This window comes from Miniopterus natalensis, chromosome 12 (genome assembly GCF_054644295.1).
Source record: "Miniopterus natalensis isolate mMinNat1 chromosome 12, mMinNat1.hap1, whole genome shotgun sequence".
NCBI lineage: Eukaryota > Metazoa > Chordata > Mammalia > Chiroptera > Miniopteridae > Miniopterus > Miniopterus natalensis.
In genome coordinates this window covers 14118025-14138631 of record NC_142092.1, presented here as the reverse complement: position 1 = coordinate 14138631, position 20607 = coordinate 14118025, and the positions used below count along the sequence as shown (strand labels likewise).

The following is a 20607-nucleotide window of genomic DNA, read 5'->3' as shown; positions in this document are numbered from 1 at the left end:
AGGGAGAGAGAAAGAACTTGACTAACAATTTTGAGTAAGGGTAGATCTTCCTGGGTGATGGGGGAAGGATAGCAGAGGGAGACAGCCCAGAAGAGGAAGCATCTCCAGCCCACAGAACCAGCCAGCAGGCGGGAGCGGGAGCCAGGATGATTTCCTCGTTGGACATCAAGCACAAACAGAGGAAGCTGTGCCCAGGGAGGCAGCTACCCGGGAGTCTGGTCATTTCCAAGGCCTTTCGTTGCTGCTCCTTGGGGCCTGGGGCCAGTACAACTCAGTAGGCCTCAGCCACCATGTCCTTAAAATAAGGCACATTTGTGACCCTCCCAGTGACAGGTACAAAGCTAGCCTCTTCCCTGAACTGCCCAGGTGGAAGGACCTAGGAATCAACGTGGGGGTGCTGAGAGTGGGACGACTTAGTCATTCAGACTTGTGAGGTGTTACAATCAGAAGGGAAATTAATCATATCCAGTCTAAATCCTTCATGTTACAGTTGAGTAACTGAGGCCTAGAGATGGCAAATGACTTGTCCAAAGGCCTCACACAGGCAGGAGGATCATGGCAGAGCTGGGCCTAGAACCCAGAGTCTCCGACTCCTAGGCTGGTTGTTTACACCAACAAACGTAGAGCCATTTCTGGGATTAGAGACTGGCTTTCTGGCAGCAGCTCCTGGGACTGAAATCAGAAACAAACTGGAAAGACTAAAGAAAATGAATTCTGTGAATTAGGCCCAGTGCCAGGTATTTGTATGCATTTTTAACTCTCATTTAACCCTCCCAAAACCCCCCCAAATAAGATATTATTGCCATTTTATACCTGCTGAGACTCAAAGAGACTAAGTATCTTGTCTCAGGCCACACGTGTGGCTGAGCCAGCATTTGAACCCAGCTCTGCTTGCAAACAGAGCCTGAGCCTTCTACCCCAGCAGATGGGAGGCATCAATTGGTTCTCAAGATCATTGCTGACGTGATGAAACCTGGCACAGAAATTAGGCAAGACTAGCAACATCTGCCTTTCCCTGTGGTGAGTGGGAAAGGAGCAGACAGTTATTTTCCTCACGCTTGAAGACAGGGTGAAGAGCAGCATTAACTCTCTAAAGTCACAGTTCACGTTAGGGAGAAATTATTATCTGGAAAAATTAAGGATCTCTGATCTCATTTTAGCGATGGTTACTCCAATGGCTATTTTTCCTTTTGGCCTACGTACTCTCTCTGCTCTGATGAATAATAATATTTATATCCTGATCTGATCACTTATAATGTTTGTTTTTTACACAGGTTATTTTTAAAATTTTGTATGTAATTTTTTTTCCTGACATGCCACTGGCCAATAACCACAAAATCCCTCTCATTACTAAAATTCTCCTCCGCCAAGTTCTTGAAGAAATTAGATCACCTTCAGATGAATTAGTAATAACAATGAAAGCCATAGCTAGTTGCATGGATATCTTTGGGTTCTTGCCCAACAAATAAATCATCTGTGTGAAAGAAAACAGGCTAACAATTTTGGACTCTGGTCTCCGTGGCCACACTGACATTGACCTCACCGGTAATTAGCCAGATTAACTGCCTCGCGGGTTGTGTTCTCTCATCACGAAAACGTCTTTTCCCAATTCAAACCACGTGGGCTAAAACGAGGAAACAAAAGCACAAACTGCTCCGCACGCCCAGAAGCCCCCTCTGCCCGGGATCCCGAGTGGGCCCGGGAGAGCTGTCAGGAGGCCGAGGCGGGCCGCTCTTCCTTCATCGCATACCACACATAGGTGGAGGGCTTGCTGTTCTGTCTCCCGCCCATGAGAGGATACCCCTATTGTTTGGGAAAATGCTGACCAGGACCCACACTTCCAACAAAAATTCCTCCACCCCTCCAGCAGCAGCCAAAGCAGCAGAAGCAGCAGCGATAGATAAGTGTTTTGATGAATTGCAAGATGTAGAGGGTTTGCGGTGCCCCCAGCCCTGCTGATACCAAATGCCTTTAAGATACAGCCTTTCCCATCCTAATCTACAAAGGAAACAGGAAAAAGGAACTTAAAACTCCCTGCGCTCAGAGACAGAAATGAGACTGTTATAGCCTGCTTCTGGACTGTTCCTTCTTGCCTCTGCCTTGTAAACAAGACCCTAGGAGAACGTGAGAATGGAAAGTCACAAACCTCGGGGTGCTTGAAAGGATCCTGGGGCCCTCATGCACATCTGCGGAAACTGGATGGAGAGATTTGGGGAAGCATGGACTCTTTAGCTGGCTTAGTTCTCTGTGGAGTCAGCTTGCTCCTTTCTGGTAAGATTTGGCTTTATTTTATTTAGTTTTTTTTTGTTTTTTTTTAAACCGATTCTGGGCTCTCTCACTATTTCTTAGGGCTGGTTAACAAGAAGCAGCTGCGGCATGGGCACGGTTTCTCTATTTAGTATGTAACACTCCATTTAATACGTGTGAGGACTGAAATGCACAGTCCCTGGGGCAGGAGCTGATTTTTCCTGAGTTTCTCTTTAGCGTGATTGCCCCCTGGGCTGCCCCAGACTCCACGAGGATTGATAAGTTCACTTTATTTCAAGAGGCTTGTTTTCTTGGTGCATTATCTTACTGTTCCTCATTAGGGATTGTTTCCTTAATTTAAAAAAAAACAAGAAACCTGGTTTTATCTCCTTCAAAGAAAGTCTTCGGTAATTTTTTAAACAATGACATTCATGCTGAGAATTATGGGACCCACTAATGGCAGGGAACACATTTGTCATTTTTAAATGAGAACAAAAATGCTTTTCTGCAGATTTCATAGCCGCATCCTATTTTATTCAAAGCAGTCAAATTAGTCAAAATAAGTTTCTTGTTTTTTCTTATAGTTGGGGTCAAGGAGTTTAAGGCTATATAATTTTTGTTTTGTCTAAAATATTTGGCATCAAATCTTTATTGGCCCAATGAAATGAAAGTTTAGGTACTTACCCAGCTCACTGGGCAGGGGAGAGTATCGAAACCTGTTGTGGATTTCAGGAATGGTTGGCCCAGTGTTTTTAGATTTAATGCCTTGTTTAGATTCTCAGTTGTGGCTGCTCTGTGGTGCACTCGTCCTATGGGCACTGACTGAAAGTGGTATCGAACCTGAAGTGCTAATAAATCACAACTGTAATCACCATTGGTCTCTCCCCTTCAGTTAGAAAGCCTTCTAGTTATTGTAATGAAAATAGAAGTGATACTGGAAATGAATTGGAGGAAACTTACTGACTTAATGGTGCAGGTTATATTACACTAATGGAATTTGATCCAAATATACATAAAAGCCTGTTATGTTATTTTTAAAAATTTTTCTGTGTGTTTGAAATCTTAAATATTCAAAAACTTAACCCAATAATATACCGGAATTGCATATAAAGTCGTTTGGTTAAAGCTCTTCAGTTTGCTTCTAACAACCAATTATATTGAGGCTTTGATAATATTTTTAAACTAAGAACGTGTAATGTAAGTTATTGATAATGGAAGATTATCTGAGATGGTATCAGTGCTTACATAGAAACTGCTCATATTAATATAGAAACAATGTTGATTTTTTTTCTAATAATATGCACCTTTACTATCATAATTTCATTTTGGCTTGCTATTTCTCTGTGTAGCATATGTATCAGTGATGTGAAATCTAGAACTGATTCTACACCAGGGATTATAGTAATCAAAGCTGAGGAGTCTACAGTTGCTCTGAGCTACTTTTTAGGTTAAAACACACACACACACACAATTGTTTTAATTTACTTTTTTTCCCTAAAGCGACTATGTATGGCAATATAGGCTTAGAAAGGCTGTCATAAAATCAGAGTTATGTGGCCACAAGAGTGGCTCCATGTCTAGACCTTAGTTCCCTGAAAACAGCACAGATGTCAGCAGGGAGAGGCACAAACAGAAGGGTTTCAAGCTCTTGTTGAAAAGGGAGCGTGATGCTAGCAAGGCTGGCTTCTGGGGTAGGTATGTTGTGTTGAATCCTAACTTACATTCCCAGCCTGTGCCTCGATGAACATGAATACCCAAGGCTTGGGATTATAATAAGAATCTACAGGCATAGAAGCCCATTCTTTAAACCAAGCTTCACTGGTGGATGACAGTCATGGAGCAAGGGGCTTATGGGTTTATCTCTCTAGTCCAGTGGGTTCTTATTCATTTTTTTTCCTGAACAAATAGCACTGAAAAAATGATGTCATATTTACCTCAATGAAGTTGCTCTGGTAGCAGATGCTTACCCACATGTGGTTTGGAAGAGGTGTGTAAGTTTTAGAAGACTTCCCTCAAACCTAGATTCTGATACATTTCCCTCCCAATTGAGAATCATGGCCAATTTCAGTTTTCAAACAAGTTCTAATAAACATACCAACTTTTCCCTACTCCCCCATCCTCACCAAACCAAGCCTGGTTTCTGTAAAGAGTTGTATATACACAGAAAAACAAAATCACTCCTCTGCTTGATCATAATATGTCCTGTGTGATCAACACTGATCCAATGGGAAGTCGCTGGTAGCGAGCCTTCATACCTCTTTTCTGTCTCATCTGACATTTTAAATAACAACCTGGATTCAGAGACAGTGGATATCTTGTCTGGAGTGGCAGAGAAAATTCAGTTACAGGCATACCTTGGAGAGATGGTGGGCTCATTTCCAGACCACCGCGATAATGTATCGCAAGAAAGCGAGTCATAATCTTTTCTCTGGTGGAGGGTCTTGCCTTCGATTTGTAAAATCGCCACATCTGTGAAGCACAGTAAAGTGAAGTGTAACAAGATGAGGCATGCCTGGGTAAGGCGAGGGAACTGCCTCCTTGGGGCTGGTCTTGTAGGCTAGTTACCAAGTCTGAGTCATCCAGGGTGGGGGTCTGAGGCTGGGACCAGAGACACACCTGGGAATTACTTTCTGAGGGAGGAGTTGTGCTTCCTTCACAAATGCCCCCTCCTAAGCATTGTCTTTGTTGGGAGGTCTCGGCATTTCCTTTTCAGCCCTACCCTGGGAGAGCTTCCTGAAAGAGCCTAGTTCTTCTAAGACATCTCTCCAGAAGGAAAAGATGCTTCCAAGTCCACCTCAGACTATGCTATGTCCTCTAGGGCATTCAGATGGGTGGGCTCCAAAGTTTTCTGACATTATCAATTTGTCTCCTGGGGCCCTACCCCTAAAAAGATGTGTGTGTGTGCATGTGTGTGTATGTATGTGTGTGTGTATTGGGGTGTGTGTGTGTGATCATGTCACCTGCTTATTCCCTGTAGATGAATTATTGGTTAAACCACAGAATCAGGATTCAGATAGATTTCTCTAGGCCAGAAGGGTGAACTAATCCACGAAGATACCATTTCAAAATAGATGAATGTCAAGTTATGCAGTTGGGTTTAATAAACAAATTATGTATGTTCAGTGTGAGAGAGACTTGTTTGTTAAAACTTCTAGCTTCACCAAGTATCACAAACTTTTGGTGATACGCAAAATTCATAGGAACCAGCACCTTCTCTGCTTGCTAAAAAGGTAATACATAAGCTGTAACAGTTTGCGTTAGTAGAAATATAGGGTCCAATTTAAAAGGAGTCATCACTTCACTCTACTGCTTGGAGCATATCTATTAAACACTGAAGACACTGAGCAATTTGACAGCAAACATAGTAGGCAAGCAAGAAGGTAAGTGCTTTAAAAACCATGTCATATGGGAATATTTAGCCAGGAAGAAGAGATGAGCAGCGGTGATTTTAAGGGTTTCCATATTGACAACATTGTAGATCAACATTGTGTTTTGCCAGATCTAGGATCCGGGGATGGAGGGAGTTGCACCAAGACTGAGTTTCACTTTACTGATGAAAACTTTCTAAAAATTCTATTAACATCCCTGAGGAGTGAGCTACATGCTGGAGAGTGTTCAGGCGTAGGCTGGCTGATCATCTATTAGGAATGTGAAAAGAGGGTGTAGAGTGGGGTGGTTACTACACTGCCTTTCACATTCTTTTCATTTTACCATCTGTCTGTAGCTCCTCACTGATCACTTAGCAGGTGGATAGGGTTCAGAAAAGCCACCAAGATCTTTGCCCAATTGAACCAAACGGGGTATGTGTCCTGGATGTGGACTCAAATGTAGTCACTTGACACTGCATTTTAACTCAACGTGCCTTTTGAGAAGAAAAAGAAAAAAAAAGGAACATGAACATGTGCTATGATGAGTCTTTTGAAGCCACTGCTCTATGGGACTAGATAGAGCTAATCAAGAATGCAGGAGGAGTCGAGAATGGATAGTAGAGTCACAGACCTGGGGTTAAGCCCAAATTGGGTGACCATGAGCAAGTTATTTGACTTCTCTAAGCCACAGCTTTCTCATCTTTTATGGATGAGAATATCTATTTCCCAAAGTCATTATAGGCATCAGGTGTGATAATGCATGTAAGGTGTTTAGCCAGTAAGAGCTCACTTAATAAATGAAGTTAGCAGAATCAAAAGAGAAGTGTTTCTGTGAAGCTGACGCTACTTCAAGACTGATCTAGTCTTTTCCAAGGCATAGGGAGTTACTTCTCATAGAAGCAGTTTCCTCCTAAAAGACCTCAACAAAATCTAGTCCCTCAAATGTTGTGCTGGTCACTGCCCAGTTGACAAGCCAGAACCCTTGGCCTTCTATCCAAAGCTTTTCCTCCCCTATCCGTGCGTCCTTTCCATGACCCTTCTACCTCAAACAGGCCCATCTCCACAATACGTGCATTTTTCCTCTTGGTTCTGGTTCATGCCGTGCCATCCATTTGGAAATGGCATCCTGCGTGCCCACCCTGCAAACACAATTCAACTCAACGTGCCTAGGCCAACTTTTCCTCATGATGTTCTCCTAATTCTGAGTTCCCTCACCACACAGGCTGTATCTTTGAGCTTTGGGCACATAGATTTAGCCGAATCAGACTCTAACATCTTTGACAACAGATATCATTTCTCTTTTATTCTTTATAGTGCATGTGTTTGATATTCAGTCATCTTTATTGAGTGGGGTTTAATATGCCACAGTGAGACACTTGGTATGGCATAGCAGACCCGAAAGAAAGGGGATGTTCTAGAATGGGTTTTAGCCACACTAAAATAATAACAATAATAATAACAAAAACAATAATCAATTTCATATACATTGCAAATAGTATTCCCTCATATCTTAAAAGGTTGCCTTATGTTAAATACTTGATGTAAAAAAGGTCAAAAGAAAATCCTTTTTTCCCCTTAGGTATGAAACATAAAAGATATACTCATGAAAATGGGCTTAACCAGGGATTTACCTAATGTTAGGTATTGTACAACTGTTGAATACTACCTATAAGATATACATATTTTCTATTCAATAGACATTTATTGAGTTACTGCCTGCCCATTCATTCATTCATTCATTCATTCATTCACTCATTCACTCACCTATTCTTTCAGTTAATGAAGACATATTGAGGACTTACTTCAGGGGTGGAGAATGTCTGGCCCATGGCCCGTATGCAGCCTGCGAAATCATTTGTTCTGGCCCTGCCAAGGCAACTGCAGGCAGGACTCAAAATTCAATAAATCTACAAGGTTTTTTCATAGCTAACTTTTAAGTTGATGGTTTGTATGGCCCGAGAGTGATGTAACAAATATCCAAATGGCCCTTGGCAGAAAAAAGGTTCCACACCCCTGACTGACTTTGTGCCAAGTACTGTACTGGATACCAGGAATGCAAAAAGGATGAGTCTTTCTTTCCCCTTGCTAAACTCACATTTTAGTAGAAAAGATGAATATAGGAAGATGAATTATATGATGTCATAATAAATGATATAATAGGGATATGTACAAAATCTAGCTTTTCTAGAGCTACAAAAATTTTTATTGGCTCCAATTAAAAAAATGAAACTTTAAAATCTAGACATAAATGTTTAATTAAATGTCTAAAAACACAATGTCAGCTTCATTAATTGCTAAATTTAATATGAATACCATTAATTTTTCTCACTTTGCAAGAACTCCTAGGAATAGGGGATACTGACAAAAATTATGGCCAGTTGTAGTTATGAGTTACTTATAGACAAATGAGTTTAAAACTAAGAAGATAAAAAAGGAAGAAAGACCTTTCCTTTGGAGGGAGCAGGGTACGAGAGGGCAGGCTCCAGGAAGTTGAGTAAGGCTGGAATGTGGGGTGGGGTGGAGAATTAAGATTGGGGTCCGATTGGGAAGGGCTTTGCAGGCCATTCTAAGTCGCTTATACTTCATGCTGTACGTGCTGAAATTTAGCACTGTGTTTGTCCTGTCATCTGATTTATGTCTTGGAAAATTCACCCTGATGATAGCATAGAGGATGAATGGACATGGCGGAGACTGTAGGCCTGGGCCAATTTGACTTCCCAACCCTTCACATAAGATGGCCTGGATGAAGAGGGGGACTGAAAGTGTTTAGGAGGTGCCCGGACGGTGTGGCTCAGTGGTTGAGCGACCACCCATGAACCAGGAGGTCAAGGTTCGATTCCCGGTCAGGGCACATGCCCGGGTTGCAGGCTCCATCCCCAGCCGGGGGCGACTCTCTCTCATCATTGATGTTTCTCTCTTTCTCCCCTCCATTCCTCTCTCTGAAATCAATTAAAAAAAAGTGTTTAGGAGGTAAAGCTCTAGGGGTTGGTGGCTGACTGCCTCTGGAGGTTGAGAGGAGCGGGGAGAGCCACACTGCTCCAGGATTCTGGTTTGGGTAACGGTGGTGAAACGCGGCAGAAGGAGCCGGTTGGGGGTGGGCTGAGGTGGAGCAAGGGGTTATTTTGCACATGTTGACTTTGAGGTTCCTGCTAAAGGGAAATATTTAGGAAAATTTGCCTTTCTGGTCTGATGCTCAGAAGAAGGGGACTGGGCAAGGGATTGAGGCATAGAAATTTTTGGTTTATGGTAAGCGAAGCCACGGGCACGAATGTATCTGAAGCTTTAAGTGAAGGGAGAGGAGGAGAGAGCTGAGGGTTCAGTGAAGAAGCAGTCAGGGCGGTGGTAGGGGAAGCGAATCCAGTCAGATTCCTCTCCTGGGATTTTAGAGGCCTGGGGTCGTGATAGCTAAGGAAGGAGAGTTTTAAGAAGCGGACAGTAAGATGAGAGCAGCAGAGTGACAGCCTCGGGGCCTGGTGTGGGGGAACCGGGCTGCAGGTGTGTCGCCTTACAAAGAGCCAGGTGCATGACAGTCCTCGGAACCCAAGCAGGAAGGGGTGTCAGAGGATCAGCTGGCATCACTCCCAGCCTTCAGGAAAGGGAATGTCTAAAGTTGCCTCCCTTATTTCTGGAATTTAAAACTGATAACCCAATTCCCACCAGTCTGGCCAGACTATTTCTTTTTTTCTTTTTTTTAAAGATCTTCATCTGAGGATATGTTTTTATTGATTTGAGAGAGATGAAAGGAGACAGAGAGAGAGAGAAACATTGATGCGAGGGAGAAACATTGATCAGTTGCCCCCCGTCTGTCCGCTGACTGGGAATCAAACCCTCAACCTTTTTTTTATTTCAGGTGCATGGGATGACACTCCAGCCAACTGAGCCACCCAGCCAGAGCTTCCTAACTCACTTCACATGTACAGAATGTTTTTAGACTGAACCGTGCCTGCTTTTGTGTATGTCCTCTACTGCCTTCTGTCTCTTCAGGAATCTGACTACCCTTCTCCCTGTGTTCCTTCCCAAAGGCTGCAGGGACAAGGGTGGGGTGGGCCCACCAGATGGACAGAACCCCGACTCTTTTCAACACTTGTTGACCAGAGGGAGTGCATTCCCACTACCTGGTGATTTTGTGCCTAACATGGTACAGGTGTAACACAGAGGGAGAAAACTTAAAAAAGAGCCAAAGGAGCCCGTCAGGCAGCCTGTCGAGGGGTATGGTGTGTGGCTGCTGTTGGCTCTCTGCTTGTCACAGACCCTTGCCCAGGGCTTGCCCAGTGAGGTGTGTGTGGTGGTCACACCCATCTCAGTAGATCTGTCAGCTTTCCCGCTTTTGTTAGAGGGTGATATCATGCTTCCTGGGGGGAGCGCTGGAAGACAATGCTCGGCCACTTTCCTCCAGATACAATAGGCGGAGTCAGGAAGGCAGTATTGACATTGCTGGGCCGGGGAGGCACTCACTGCTCTGCAGCCGTCAGATGGTGAACCAGCTTAACCTTGGCACACAGGGCCTGGGTTGTGCAAGGCGTCTGGCTGCAGAGCCAAGGGGACTCCACCCTGGGGACAGGAGTGCTTTAGACATCTGGGAATCTGGGATGGGCTTCAAATTCCGATCCCTGTGTCAAAAACAACCAGAAAACAATAATAGTACCAGTAATAACAAAAATTACTACCATAGATGAATACCTCTATGTACCAAGTGTTTAATATTGTTTTACTATCTCCCAATAACCTTGAACAATAGGTATTGTTCTTTTTTTAATACATATATATATGTGTATTTATCAATTGATTGATTTTTAGAGAGAGGAAAGGAGCGAGCGAGAGAGAGAGAAAGAGAGAGAGAGAGAGAATAGGACCAAGGTAGGCACTCTGACGTTGTTTGGTCCCCGGACCCAGTGGTTTTATATCTAAGACCCACCCCTGCGCCTTCCAGTTGTGGGAGCCAGTCACCCTTAATAGCTTGTACTATTTTGAGTTGGTTTCCATCTCTTGAAAGCGAATAGTCCTGAGTGTGAGCCCCTTGTCTCAATAGGAAATGGTGGAGACCAGAGTCAAATTGAGAATGACCTGAGCCCAAATTCTGAGCTCTTTCAAAAACTTCACTGTACTGTGTAATATGGTCACCTTAGGCTGGTTCCTGGAAATGAGGCCAACAGTATTTATCATGCGATTTGGGGGAAGCTCTTGAAAGAGATACTACTTGAAAGTATGTAGTACAAGGTTGGTACATGCTGAGCACTCAGTAAAAATAAAATGCTCTTAGTTATTTGCTTATAAACAATGCTGGAGACTCTTATATTGCCTTATGCCAGTCCTTTCGAATCACAGACCACCCATGTGGGCAGGCGACTCTATATTCTATGCCAGTAGGAACTCACCGCTTCTCTTGGTGAAACTCAGCAAGGGAACCCTAAGCTGGGCCTTGTCTCAGGGACAAGGAGAGAAAAGCTTACAGCTGTGTGTTTTGGGGATTTTGCTAGAAATTGGGGGTGTCAGGTGGGGGACTTTCTTCCTGCAGCTCTTTCAGCTCACAATAGGGTGCTCCCTACTTTTCTCCTGCCAGCCCCCAATTTCCTCTTTTTTTCTGGTCCTGACTGACCCAAAGCTTTAGGGTAATTGTCTCTTGTAGGACCCTACCTCATTTATCCCAAACCTAATTCTTAGTTCTTGACAATTTGCTATAGAATTGTCATTTCCCAGTGGAATGTGCCTCACTTCTGACTAAGCTCATTATTGGATTTTTGGACCCATCTTGGAGTCAGTGAATGTGTGTGTGTGTCACTGCTACCACTTCAGACCAAGAAGCAGAGTGGGGGTGGTAGTTGGCTGTGGTGAGCAACTTTTCGGGAGCCAGCCTTTGCCTGCCTCGCCAGGCTCTTGTGATTCTCAGTCCCTCGTGCTATGCTGGAGGTGTATTTCAGCCACGCCAGGCTCTCTGCTGTTCCCGGGCACGCACTTTCAGGCCTCCTTGCCTTTGTGCATGCTGCTGCTTCTGCCAGGAATGCCCTCTGCACATCCACTTCTTCACTTGCCTCACTTACTCATGCTTTGAGGTCTATCCAGCTGTTATTTCTTCCAAGAAGTCTTCCTTAACCTCCTGACATGGGGAAGGGCCCTGCCTCAGCCTGGATTCCACCAAAAACATGGCCTGAGGCAAAGGCACAGGAGCATGTAGATTGTTGGGGAAGTGACCCAGCGAGCAGGAGTGAGGGACTAGGTGAATAGAACTGTATCAGATGCTTTATCATGGCCACAGCTACGGTGCCTGGGGCTCCAGAGCTGCTGAGGAGCCTTATGGAATGAGCCTCGGAAATGCTCACCTGCAAAGGAAGCCGGGTGTTCATCCACTGTTACACTCCCCCTTTATTCAGGAGTTAAGTGTGTAAGAAGCTGGTGAGTTACTGCTGTTGTGCCAGAAGAAGTTCTGGGGGAGGAAGTGAGGTGTACTCACAGGGGCTCTGGGTGAGCTACTTGGAGGTTATACTTGCTCACGGCTGGTAGAGGCCTGCACAGAAGTGGCCCCTGCAGAAGCAGCTGGAGCAACAGCTGGATGGGAGGGTTTGCATTGGTGCCCAAGAGGTGTTGGAATAGGCACCCTTGCGCTCGCCTCTATCCTATACTTAGAAAATGAACTTGTGGTTTACAGTTTACTTGGGTTTTACCCACTAGGCTATCAGCTGTGTTTGGTTTCAATGTTTTCAGCACCAGACATAGTCTACTGGCTGCCAGAGAAGTGCTTTCTAAATAGTTTTGCACTGGACTCAGTGTTTCGACCTAGTGCTTCCCTAAGTGTGCTAGATAGACTGCTGCTGGCCTGAAAGATGATTTTATGTGGTGCTTGGAAGAATATTTAAATTATGATATTTATCAGTATGTAGACATATATATGTAAATGTGTTATATCAATCACATAATTTTATGACTGTTCTGGCTTAACATGACGCTAAGGAATAAAAGATGAGTTAAGGGGAATGGTTAATAGAATAGTTGTACAATTATTCTATTAACCATGTAGACTCAGCAAGAATCATGAAAGTGGTGCATAAATTAATGTAGTTTGGGAGACGCTGCTATAACTAAGTGAGTTAGTCTATCCTTTTGAGATACCTGTGTGTGAGTCCAAATAAAAAGTAGAAAGATAACTGGGCATGTAATTAATACAATCCTAGTGACATGGACAAAGTGCAAGAGAGTCTCATGGTGACCAGCGTGTCTCCAATGACTGTCTTGGACTCTCATCTTTCTTCTCCCAGGAAATCTGCGAAGGGGATATTTGTTAATAAATTACAGACAAGACCTAGTTTATCCCTTGGGATGTTGGGTATCCCTGATAAAGGCCCAGCAGTTAGCCAGCAAACCAATGAGCAGTGCCCACCAGTGGAGGAGTGGGGGGGGTCGGTCACAGTGGTACATTCAAGCTCCCCTTTCCTGAGCCCATTATATGCACTGGGAATCTGCTAGACATTGGAGTTACAAGGATGGTAAAGAGAGGGGCCTGGCCTCCAGTGCCCAGCAGTTTAGGGGGTGAGGAGCTCTGCCCTCATAGAGGCTGCCAGCGGGCTCTGGGAACAAGGGAGCTGAGATCCTGAAGAGAACAAGGTCTCAGCAGGAAGGCGGCATTGGGGAAGGAGTAGGATTGCGGAAAATCAGGAGTGGAAATGAGCAGAGGCATTCTAGGCAGAGGGAACACATGGGAAATGAGGAAAACAAGGCTTAAGAAGCATTGGGCAGCGGGTCTGTGGCAACACTCCAGGGTACACTGAAGGAGGTGGCAGGGGGTAAAGCTGGGACACTGAGTTGGGGAGAAGGGAATTTGGTGTAGGACAGGCTGAGAGGGCAGGGACAGATACTCCTGGGAGATGTTAGGATGCAGGATGAAGCCTGAGGGAATGAGGCTGCCCGAGGGGTTGTTCTGGGAACACCTATGCCAGGGGGCAGGAGAAGAGGGAACTGAAGGCCTTCAGTGAGACAGACCAAAGGAGGAGGGAGTTGCAACTACATCAAAAATAGCAGAGGCAGGAGGGCGGGGAGGGGAGGGATGAGAGATTTGGCAGGTAAGTGCTGCTGCAAGCATTTCTAGTGGATGGGCAGGGCTGAGGTTGCGGAGTAAGTGGGAAGGGAGAACATGGAGTATGTGAGCAGAGGGTCCTTTCTGAGAGACGCCCGTGTCCTGGCAGGCTCCTGTATCCATGTGCTTCATTGTAACTTGACTCTAGGTGATCTGGGAGGAGAAGGGGCGAGGTCCTCTCTGCTGCCGCTGACTCAGACGCTAGGAGAATATGCCAAGTTTTGAAGGAAGTTGGGAAAGACCTCTTCCATAACAAACACCTCCCCTTCCCCAGACATGGTCCCCGAATTACCTGAATTAGGGAATTACTATAGTTTCACAAATACATGGTCACGGAGGTAGATATTTTCGCGGAGGGGGCACACACTGTTACCTAGAATAACAGACTATTACAACTGTGAAAGACCTAAAAGATGATCTAGTTCAGTGTCTCTGAAGTGCCTTCACAGAATACTGACTCCAAGAGAGGCACAGAATCTTTTGTTTTTCTAATATCATGTAGAGCTAATGTGTCATACCTTAAGAAATGCTGATGCAATTCAACCTGCCTGATTTACAGAGTCAACACTGAGGCCCAGAGAGTGTAGCACTTAGCTCAGGCTCACTCAGCTCATTAGAGGCTAAGATTCTTCCCTTTTCCTACAGAGTGTAGAAGGCAGTGTACATTAGAGATTAACTCACATACTGTATAATCAGTTGGGGTGAGCTTGCATTCCAGCTTTATCATTGTATTGGTTAGTTTTGCTGTGTAACAAACTACTCCCCAACCTCAGTGGCTAAACCAGTGCTTATGACCATGCTTTTGGGTCATTTGAGGTTTTGCCAACCTATGCTTAGAACAGCTGGGTGGTATTGCTCCAAGTTGCAGCAGCTGGGGTAGCTCTGCTTTTGGCTGCAGGCATGTGGGTTGTCTGGGTGACTATGCTCACATGCATCTCATCCTTCCTGGATCAGCAGATTACCCACAGTGCACTGTTCTCATGATGATGTTAGAAACACAAGAGGACTAAATAGAAACAAATAAACAAGTGAGGCTCTTAAGGCCTGGGCTCAGGACTGCATACTGTCACTCCCACAGTCATGCGCCATGCCCAAAGTCAACGCTGCGAATGAGGTCTGCCCATGATGAGGTGAAAGCAAGTGTGTGGATGCGAGGAGGGGAGCAGAGTTGGGGCCAGCAGTTCAGTCTAATGCTAGCTTTGTGCTGTGGTGCAAGTCATTTGGCTTCATCTGTAAAATAAGCACCACAGCAGCACTTACTCTTGGGTTTGGGGAGGGATTAAAGGAGTTAGTTCATGTGAATCTTTTAGAACAATGCTTGAACTTAAAAAGCACTAGGTAAATGTTAATATCATTACTAATTTTCTGTCTCTAACCATCACTCCCCATGCATGATGGAGGATATTTGGGGTCTTTGTGCCTAGAGGAGGGTTAGGGTTGACTTGACAAATTGGTCCAGTAAAAGGGCTCTAAGGAGTAATCTTCTGAAGCGCCCCCAGATTACTCATTTATGAGTTTCTTTCTTTCTCTTCTAAGTGCATAGTGGCTGCAGATGGAAGGGCCCTGGCAGCGTGGCCTTGCTTTGTGCAGCCTGGCCCTCCCAGCCCTTCTCCCTGTGCATCTCACACCCAGAGTCAGCAGCGCTTTTCACACAAACCATCTGCCAAGAGGTGCAGAACTAGAGCCAAAACACAACAGCTGCAGGAGCTCAGCCACATTCAGAGGCCTGGAGTGATCACCTCACAGGCCGAGCTAAGCACAGCCCCGGCCACTGAGTGACTCTGGAGTGCATTAGCCATCAGCAGAGTGTGATTCCAACATGAGTAATACGTGAATTCTGCCAGCTGCTTCTGGAATCGAACAAAAAGCTGTGTTGTTGCCAGTCAGGCGGAGAAATCACCATTAACTGCATTGCTGTCTTCCCACCAAAGCTGGGAAGAGCCAGTGACTCAGGCGACCTCCAGTTAGAGGCCCTTTTTTCCCCTTCTCCGGATCGCTTTCCGGTGGAACTCATGGTTTACAACCCCCACCAGGCGCACCTTTTCATTTAACCAGGTGGTTATGGCCACAGGCTCTGAGTACAGATGAGTCTGGACTAGAGCCCACTCAACAATGTGAAAACTCTGTGACCCTGGACAAGTCATTTCACCTCCCTATAGACGGGGATAAGCTTGCTGCCCACACTACAGAGTCGTGGTGATTGCATGATATAAGCAGATCAAAGGCTTAGCAAAGCGCAGGTTCATAAGATGCTTACCCAGCTGGTGTGGCTCAGCTGTTGAGCGTTGACCCATGAACCAAGAGGCCATGGTTCGATTCTTGGTCAGGGCACATGACCTGGGTTACGGGCTCAATCCCCAATAGGGTGTGTGCAGGAGGCAGCTGATCAGTGACTCTCATCATTGATGTTTCTCTCCCTCTCCTTCCTCTCTCTGAAATAAAAAAAAAGTTAATATTTATTGAGCATCTTTTTTTTTTTTCTATCATTATTTCTATCATTTCTATCATTGTTTATCTTAGGCCTCCCTATGCCACTAGAATTATGGCTTCTAAGAGCATCCTGTCTCCAAGAATCTGTATCTGTCCTACCCTCTTCCATTCCACCCCATTTCAACATCTCATTCCTTCCCAGCCCATTCTATTCTATAAATATTTTTTGAGCCCCTACTCTGTAGATGTTCTATAAACCACCAGCACAGGGTTAGTTTTCTTCAAGCTGCAACATTTTTGTCAAATGATCAATACATAACCCAGTTTTGTGTGTGTATGTGGCTGATTCATTAGCACAAACTCGCGGCCAATAGCACTGTAGCTCCTGTCTGCACAAAGGTGACCTAACACACCTATTTTCTCGTAAGGCACCTCACAGCATCCCTGGGCTTAGGATCATCAGATAGCACTCAACACTATGCTCGGGCCATTTTAAATGGTAAAATTGCCAACAAAAGGCACACAAAGGAGAAAAAGTGGCATTGAATGCACCAGAACCCTGGTTTGCAGTTTGAGAGCTGAGCGGAGCCATGCCTTGTTTCACCTCAGTTGGTAACGTGCACATCTGAGGGCTCAGGGTTTCCCCCGCCCTGCATGCGTTTGAATGACCCAGTGACAGGGATGTCACCACGAGTATCAATTTTGAGGTTATAAATAAATTGTAGGCAAATTCTCAGACATAGAATCAACAAATAACAAGGACAGACTGTTTATACAAATGAGTAAACAACTCGGACTGCAATAAAGTTCTCAAAGAAGGCAGGATGAGGACAGGAGAGAGGGAAATGGATTCAGTCAGGGGCAGTCAGTTTCCACTACTGAAGTTAGGCTCTCAAAGGCAGGAGGGTATTTCTGGCAGGTCAGGTGGAGATGGAAGCTTGGAGGCATGAACGCCCTACTACAGCGAGATGAGCCACACGGGCTGGTGGGGGAGGGATTCCTGACTCCGGCACTGGGCTGTGTAGCCCAGATTTGACTGGATGCCTCAGGAGGCCGCTTCTCACCCACATCCGTTCAAAAGCAGGACCCAGCACTCTGAGATGCCAGACAGACTTTATTTATTTTATTTTATTTTTTTAAATATATCTTTATTGATTTCAGAGAGAGGAAAGGAAAGGGAGAGAGAGAAACATCAATGATGAGAGAGTCATTGATCGGCTGCAGCCCGCAACCTGGGCATGTGCCCTGACCGGGAATCGAACCCCGATTGCCTGGATCCTAGGTCGACGCTTAACCACTGAGCCACGCCCAGCCGGGCCCAGACAGACTTTAAAGGGTTCCTTTCCATAGTGTTAGTTGGTAACTAATAGGCTTTAGTGGGTCCAAGAAGACAATTTGTGTTGTACTGTGTGAAAACTTAATAAACTCACAAGTAGCCATCTCTGTTCCCCTGGCTAAGTCCCCCTCCAGCTCCCGCCTCCTCGTTTCTCCTCCCCTTCTTTTACGGCCTCTGCTATTCCACTTTCACCCCCCCCTTGCGCAAACCACTCTGCAATACAAAGGCCAGCTCCTATCTAGCCCCCCTCCCCTGGAATCTCAGCAGGAGCCCTGGATGGACGCTTCAGCCTCCTTTCACGGGTTTTCACTATGCCCTCTAGTCCCCGCTCCAAGGGGCTTATCCAAATATTCACCCAGGGAAATAATTTACCCATATTTTGGCATAAGCAATAAAAACGTACAAGGTCCCAGATGAGTTACCACTGTCGCTGCCCTGCTAGTTATTCCTGACAGAATAAGTATTTTCTCATTTGGATGCATGATCCAGGTTTCTACAGTTTTTATAGAGCTAAGTCCAGGTCCTAGCCACACTAGATATTTCAATAAATGGTTTTCTGCTAAACTGATGATTTTGCGAAAAGAGACCTCTCTAATGTTTTCCTCCACAAGCCGATATGTAATATTGATTATTGTAGTTTTCTTATATATTTCACAGCGAGGTTTTATTTTCATCACATTAAGTTCTAAACATATGTTCCTAATAATTCTTAGCAAAATCCGCCAAAATATTGTTTTTGAAACTTAACAAATAATTATGAATTCCATCTTGAATAAGCAGGAGGGGTAGCTAAGAAAATTCTGGGAATAAAAGAGTAATGTCTTGGGACCAGCTCTACTAGGCCTTAAGACAGAGGCAATGATGTAATACGATGGAGTACAGTCCAAGGGTATGGACACACAGATCAACAGACTAGTAAGGCCAGAACCACGCCTGAGTTTATATAAAATTTTAATAATCCTATAAAAGATACAAATCAGTGGGGAAAGGAATAATAGTTCTAGGAAAAATTAGTTTTCTGTTTGGAAAAAAAGAATTGTTTGAAAAGCCCATCTGTTACCCCATACCAAAATAAATTGCAAATGGATTAAAGAGTAAATGTAAAAATTTAAGCCATCAAAAGAAGATGGAAGTGAATATTTATTGCCTTTTCATATGGAGGAGGACTCCTAAAGTTTAAAAACAACGGAAGAAACCACAAAAATGAAATTCATGTAGCTAATACACTTAGCTACATAAATATTTAAACTGTTAATCCAATAGTAAGCAAAATTAAAAGGCAAAGAACAAACGAGAAAAATACTTGCAACAAATATGGCATGTAAGAGATTATTTTTGTAAAAGAAGCTTATTGAAATTGATAGAAAAAAATCAAAACATTGATAGAAAAAGGGAGGAACAAATAATTCACAAAAAGAGGAAATACAAACGGCTAATAAGCATGTGAAAAAGTCTACCCTCTGCATTAAAATTAAATCAAAATATAAGGTATTGTTTTTCTGTATCAAACCAGCAATGATTAAAAAACAAGTGAGAATATGCTATAATACATGGCTAGGTGTGATGAAATGTTCACTCACACACTGTAGCTTTTTAGGTAGAAATCTGGCAATGTAGGTAAAAGATTAAGATTTTAAATGTTATGTTAAGATTAAAAATTCAGGATATGGAATTGTATTTGGTTTAGCCTAGGAAAAAACTAAGCAGTATGTTGGTTTCTGCAGTTTCTCTCTATGTATAGTATGGGGGGAAAATAAAGGATATACATAAAATGTTAACAAGAGTAAAATGTTCCTTTCTAACCATTTCTCACTCTGTTTGGATAGGCCTGGTCTGGTAATTACAGAAGGATTTCATTGTAAGGAGATATTTTTAAATAATTTATATTCTGAATACCCTAAGAAGACCATTAAATACAGTATGATTTTGTGGTTTCAGAGGTAGCTTTTGATGATTATTTTTATTCTTAAATGGTTCTCACCTAACAGGGTAAAAATAAGTATAAAAGGAGCCACATTTCTCAGGACCACTGTATGTTTTGGGTACATACAATGTTTTTGACTGTCAAGATATTAATCAATGCAGTGTTATTACAGAAAATAAAGAGATTCCAGAGACAGTCTCTTCCTTGGACATTTTTATTGGAACATTCAGGTGGCCTATTGAAATAAGACCCGGGGAGACAGTGAGAAATGCTTCTTTCACAGTATTCAGTTGATTTTTAAAGTTGGGGAACCAAAACTACTATACAAATTGGAACTCTGGATAATTATTTCAAATTGTGGCATTTGTGTGCTTTAGCTTTCTGAAAATGTATATTTCTCTGATTACAAAAATAATTTATATTCATGTAGAAAAATTAGAATACACAGAAAAAAACATTAAAAACATTCAGCCACCAGTTAACTAGACATGCTTCTTAATGATATATATATCGTATATCTATATCATCTATATATCTACATCTATATATCTATATCATGTCTATATCTATATCTATCACCTATATTTATATCTATATCTATATCGATCTATACAAATATCTCATTTACTCTGAGATTTACTGCCTGCACACCTGAGGTTCTATCCGTGCTTGGGGAATCAACTGAACATGTGCTATATTCTTCTAAGTTGATGTTTGAGTATTGCGCCCTTTCAGACATTACAATTTTGAAACTGGCCACACAGATTTCAGCAACCAGGTTTTAATTTTAATTTTAAGCACACAGAATAGAGAAAAATTTTGGCTTTCTTTGAGTCCGTTATACAATCTAAGAACTAAAGTCAATTTAACCTAGTTTTAACTCCTTTAGGAGCCAAAATTAGGAGTATGAAAAATGCTATTTGAAACCTAGGTCTCTGGCTGAGGAGTCATGTTCTAAAATTCTGAGTCCAGGGGTCCGGACTTCAGTTTGCAGAGCACATGATAATCCTGTTCTCCAGTTATGACCTTAAACTAGCGATTTCCAACTTTTTCTATCTCATGGCACACACACTCATGACTAAAATTCTGTGGCACACCAAAACATATCTTTGCTGATCTGACAAAAAAAATAGGTGTAATTTTTATTCATTCACACCAGATGGCTATTGTTGTGTTGGCTGTTGTCATTTTTTATTTGACAGCCTACGGGAAAAGCGGTCAGTGGCCCTGATGTAAT

General features: G+C 43.5%; 1 protein-coding gene across 1 annotated transcript in view; it reads left to right on the top strand.

Annotated features, from left to right (window-relative positions):
- The first annotated feature begins 2140 nt into the window (after nucleotides 1-2140).
- The window catches only part of TEK (TEK receptor tyrosine kinase), a 93685-nt gene continuing 75218 nt past the window's right edge, over nucleotides 2141-20607 (top strand). The window contains exon 1 of the mRNA XM_016220517.2: nucleotides 2141-2271. Coding sequence (XP_016076003.2) covers nucleotides 2220-2271 — 52 coding nt within the window. The 5' untranslated portion in view covers nucleotides 2141-2219. The remainder of the gene's footprint in view (nucleotides 2272-20607) is intronic.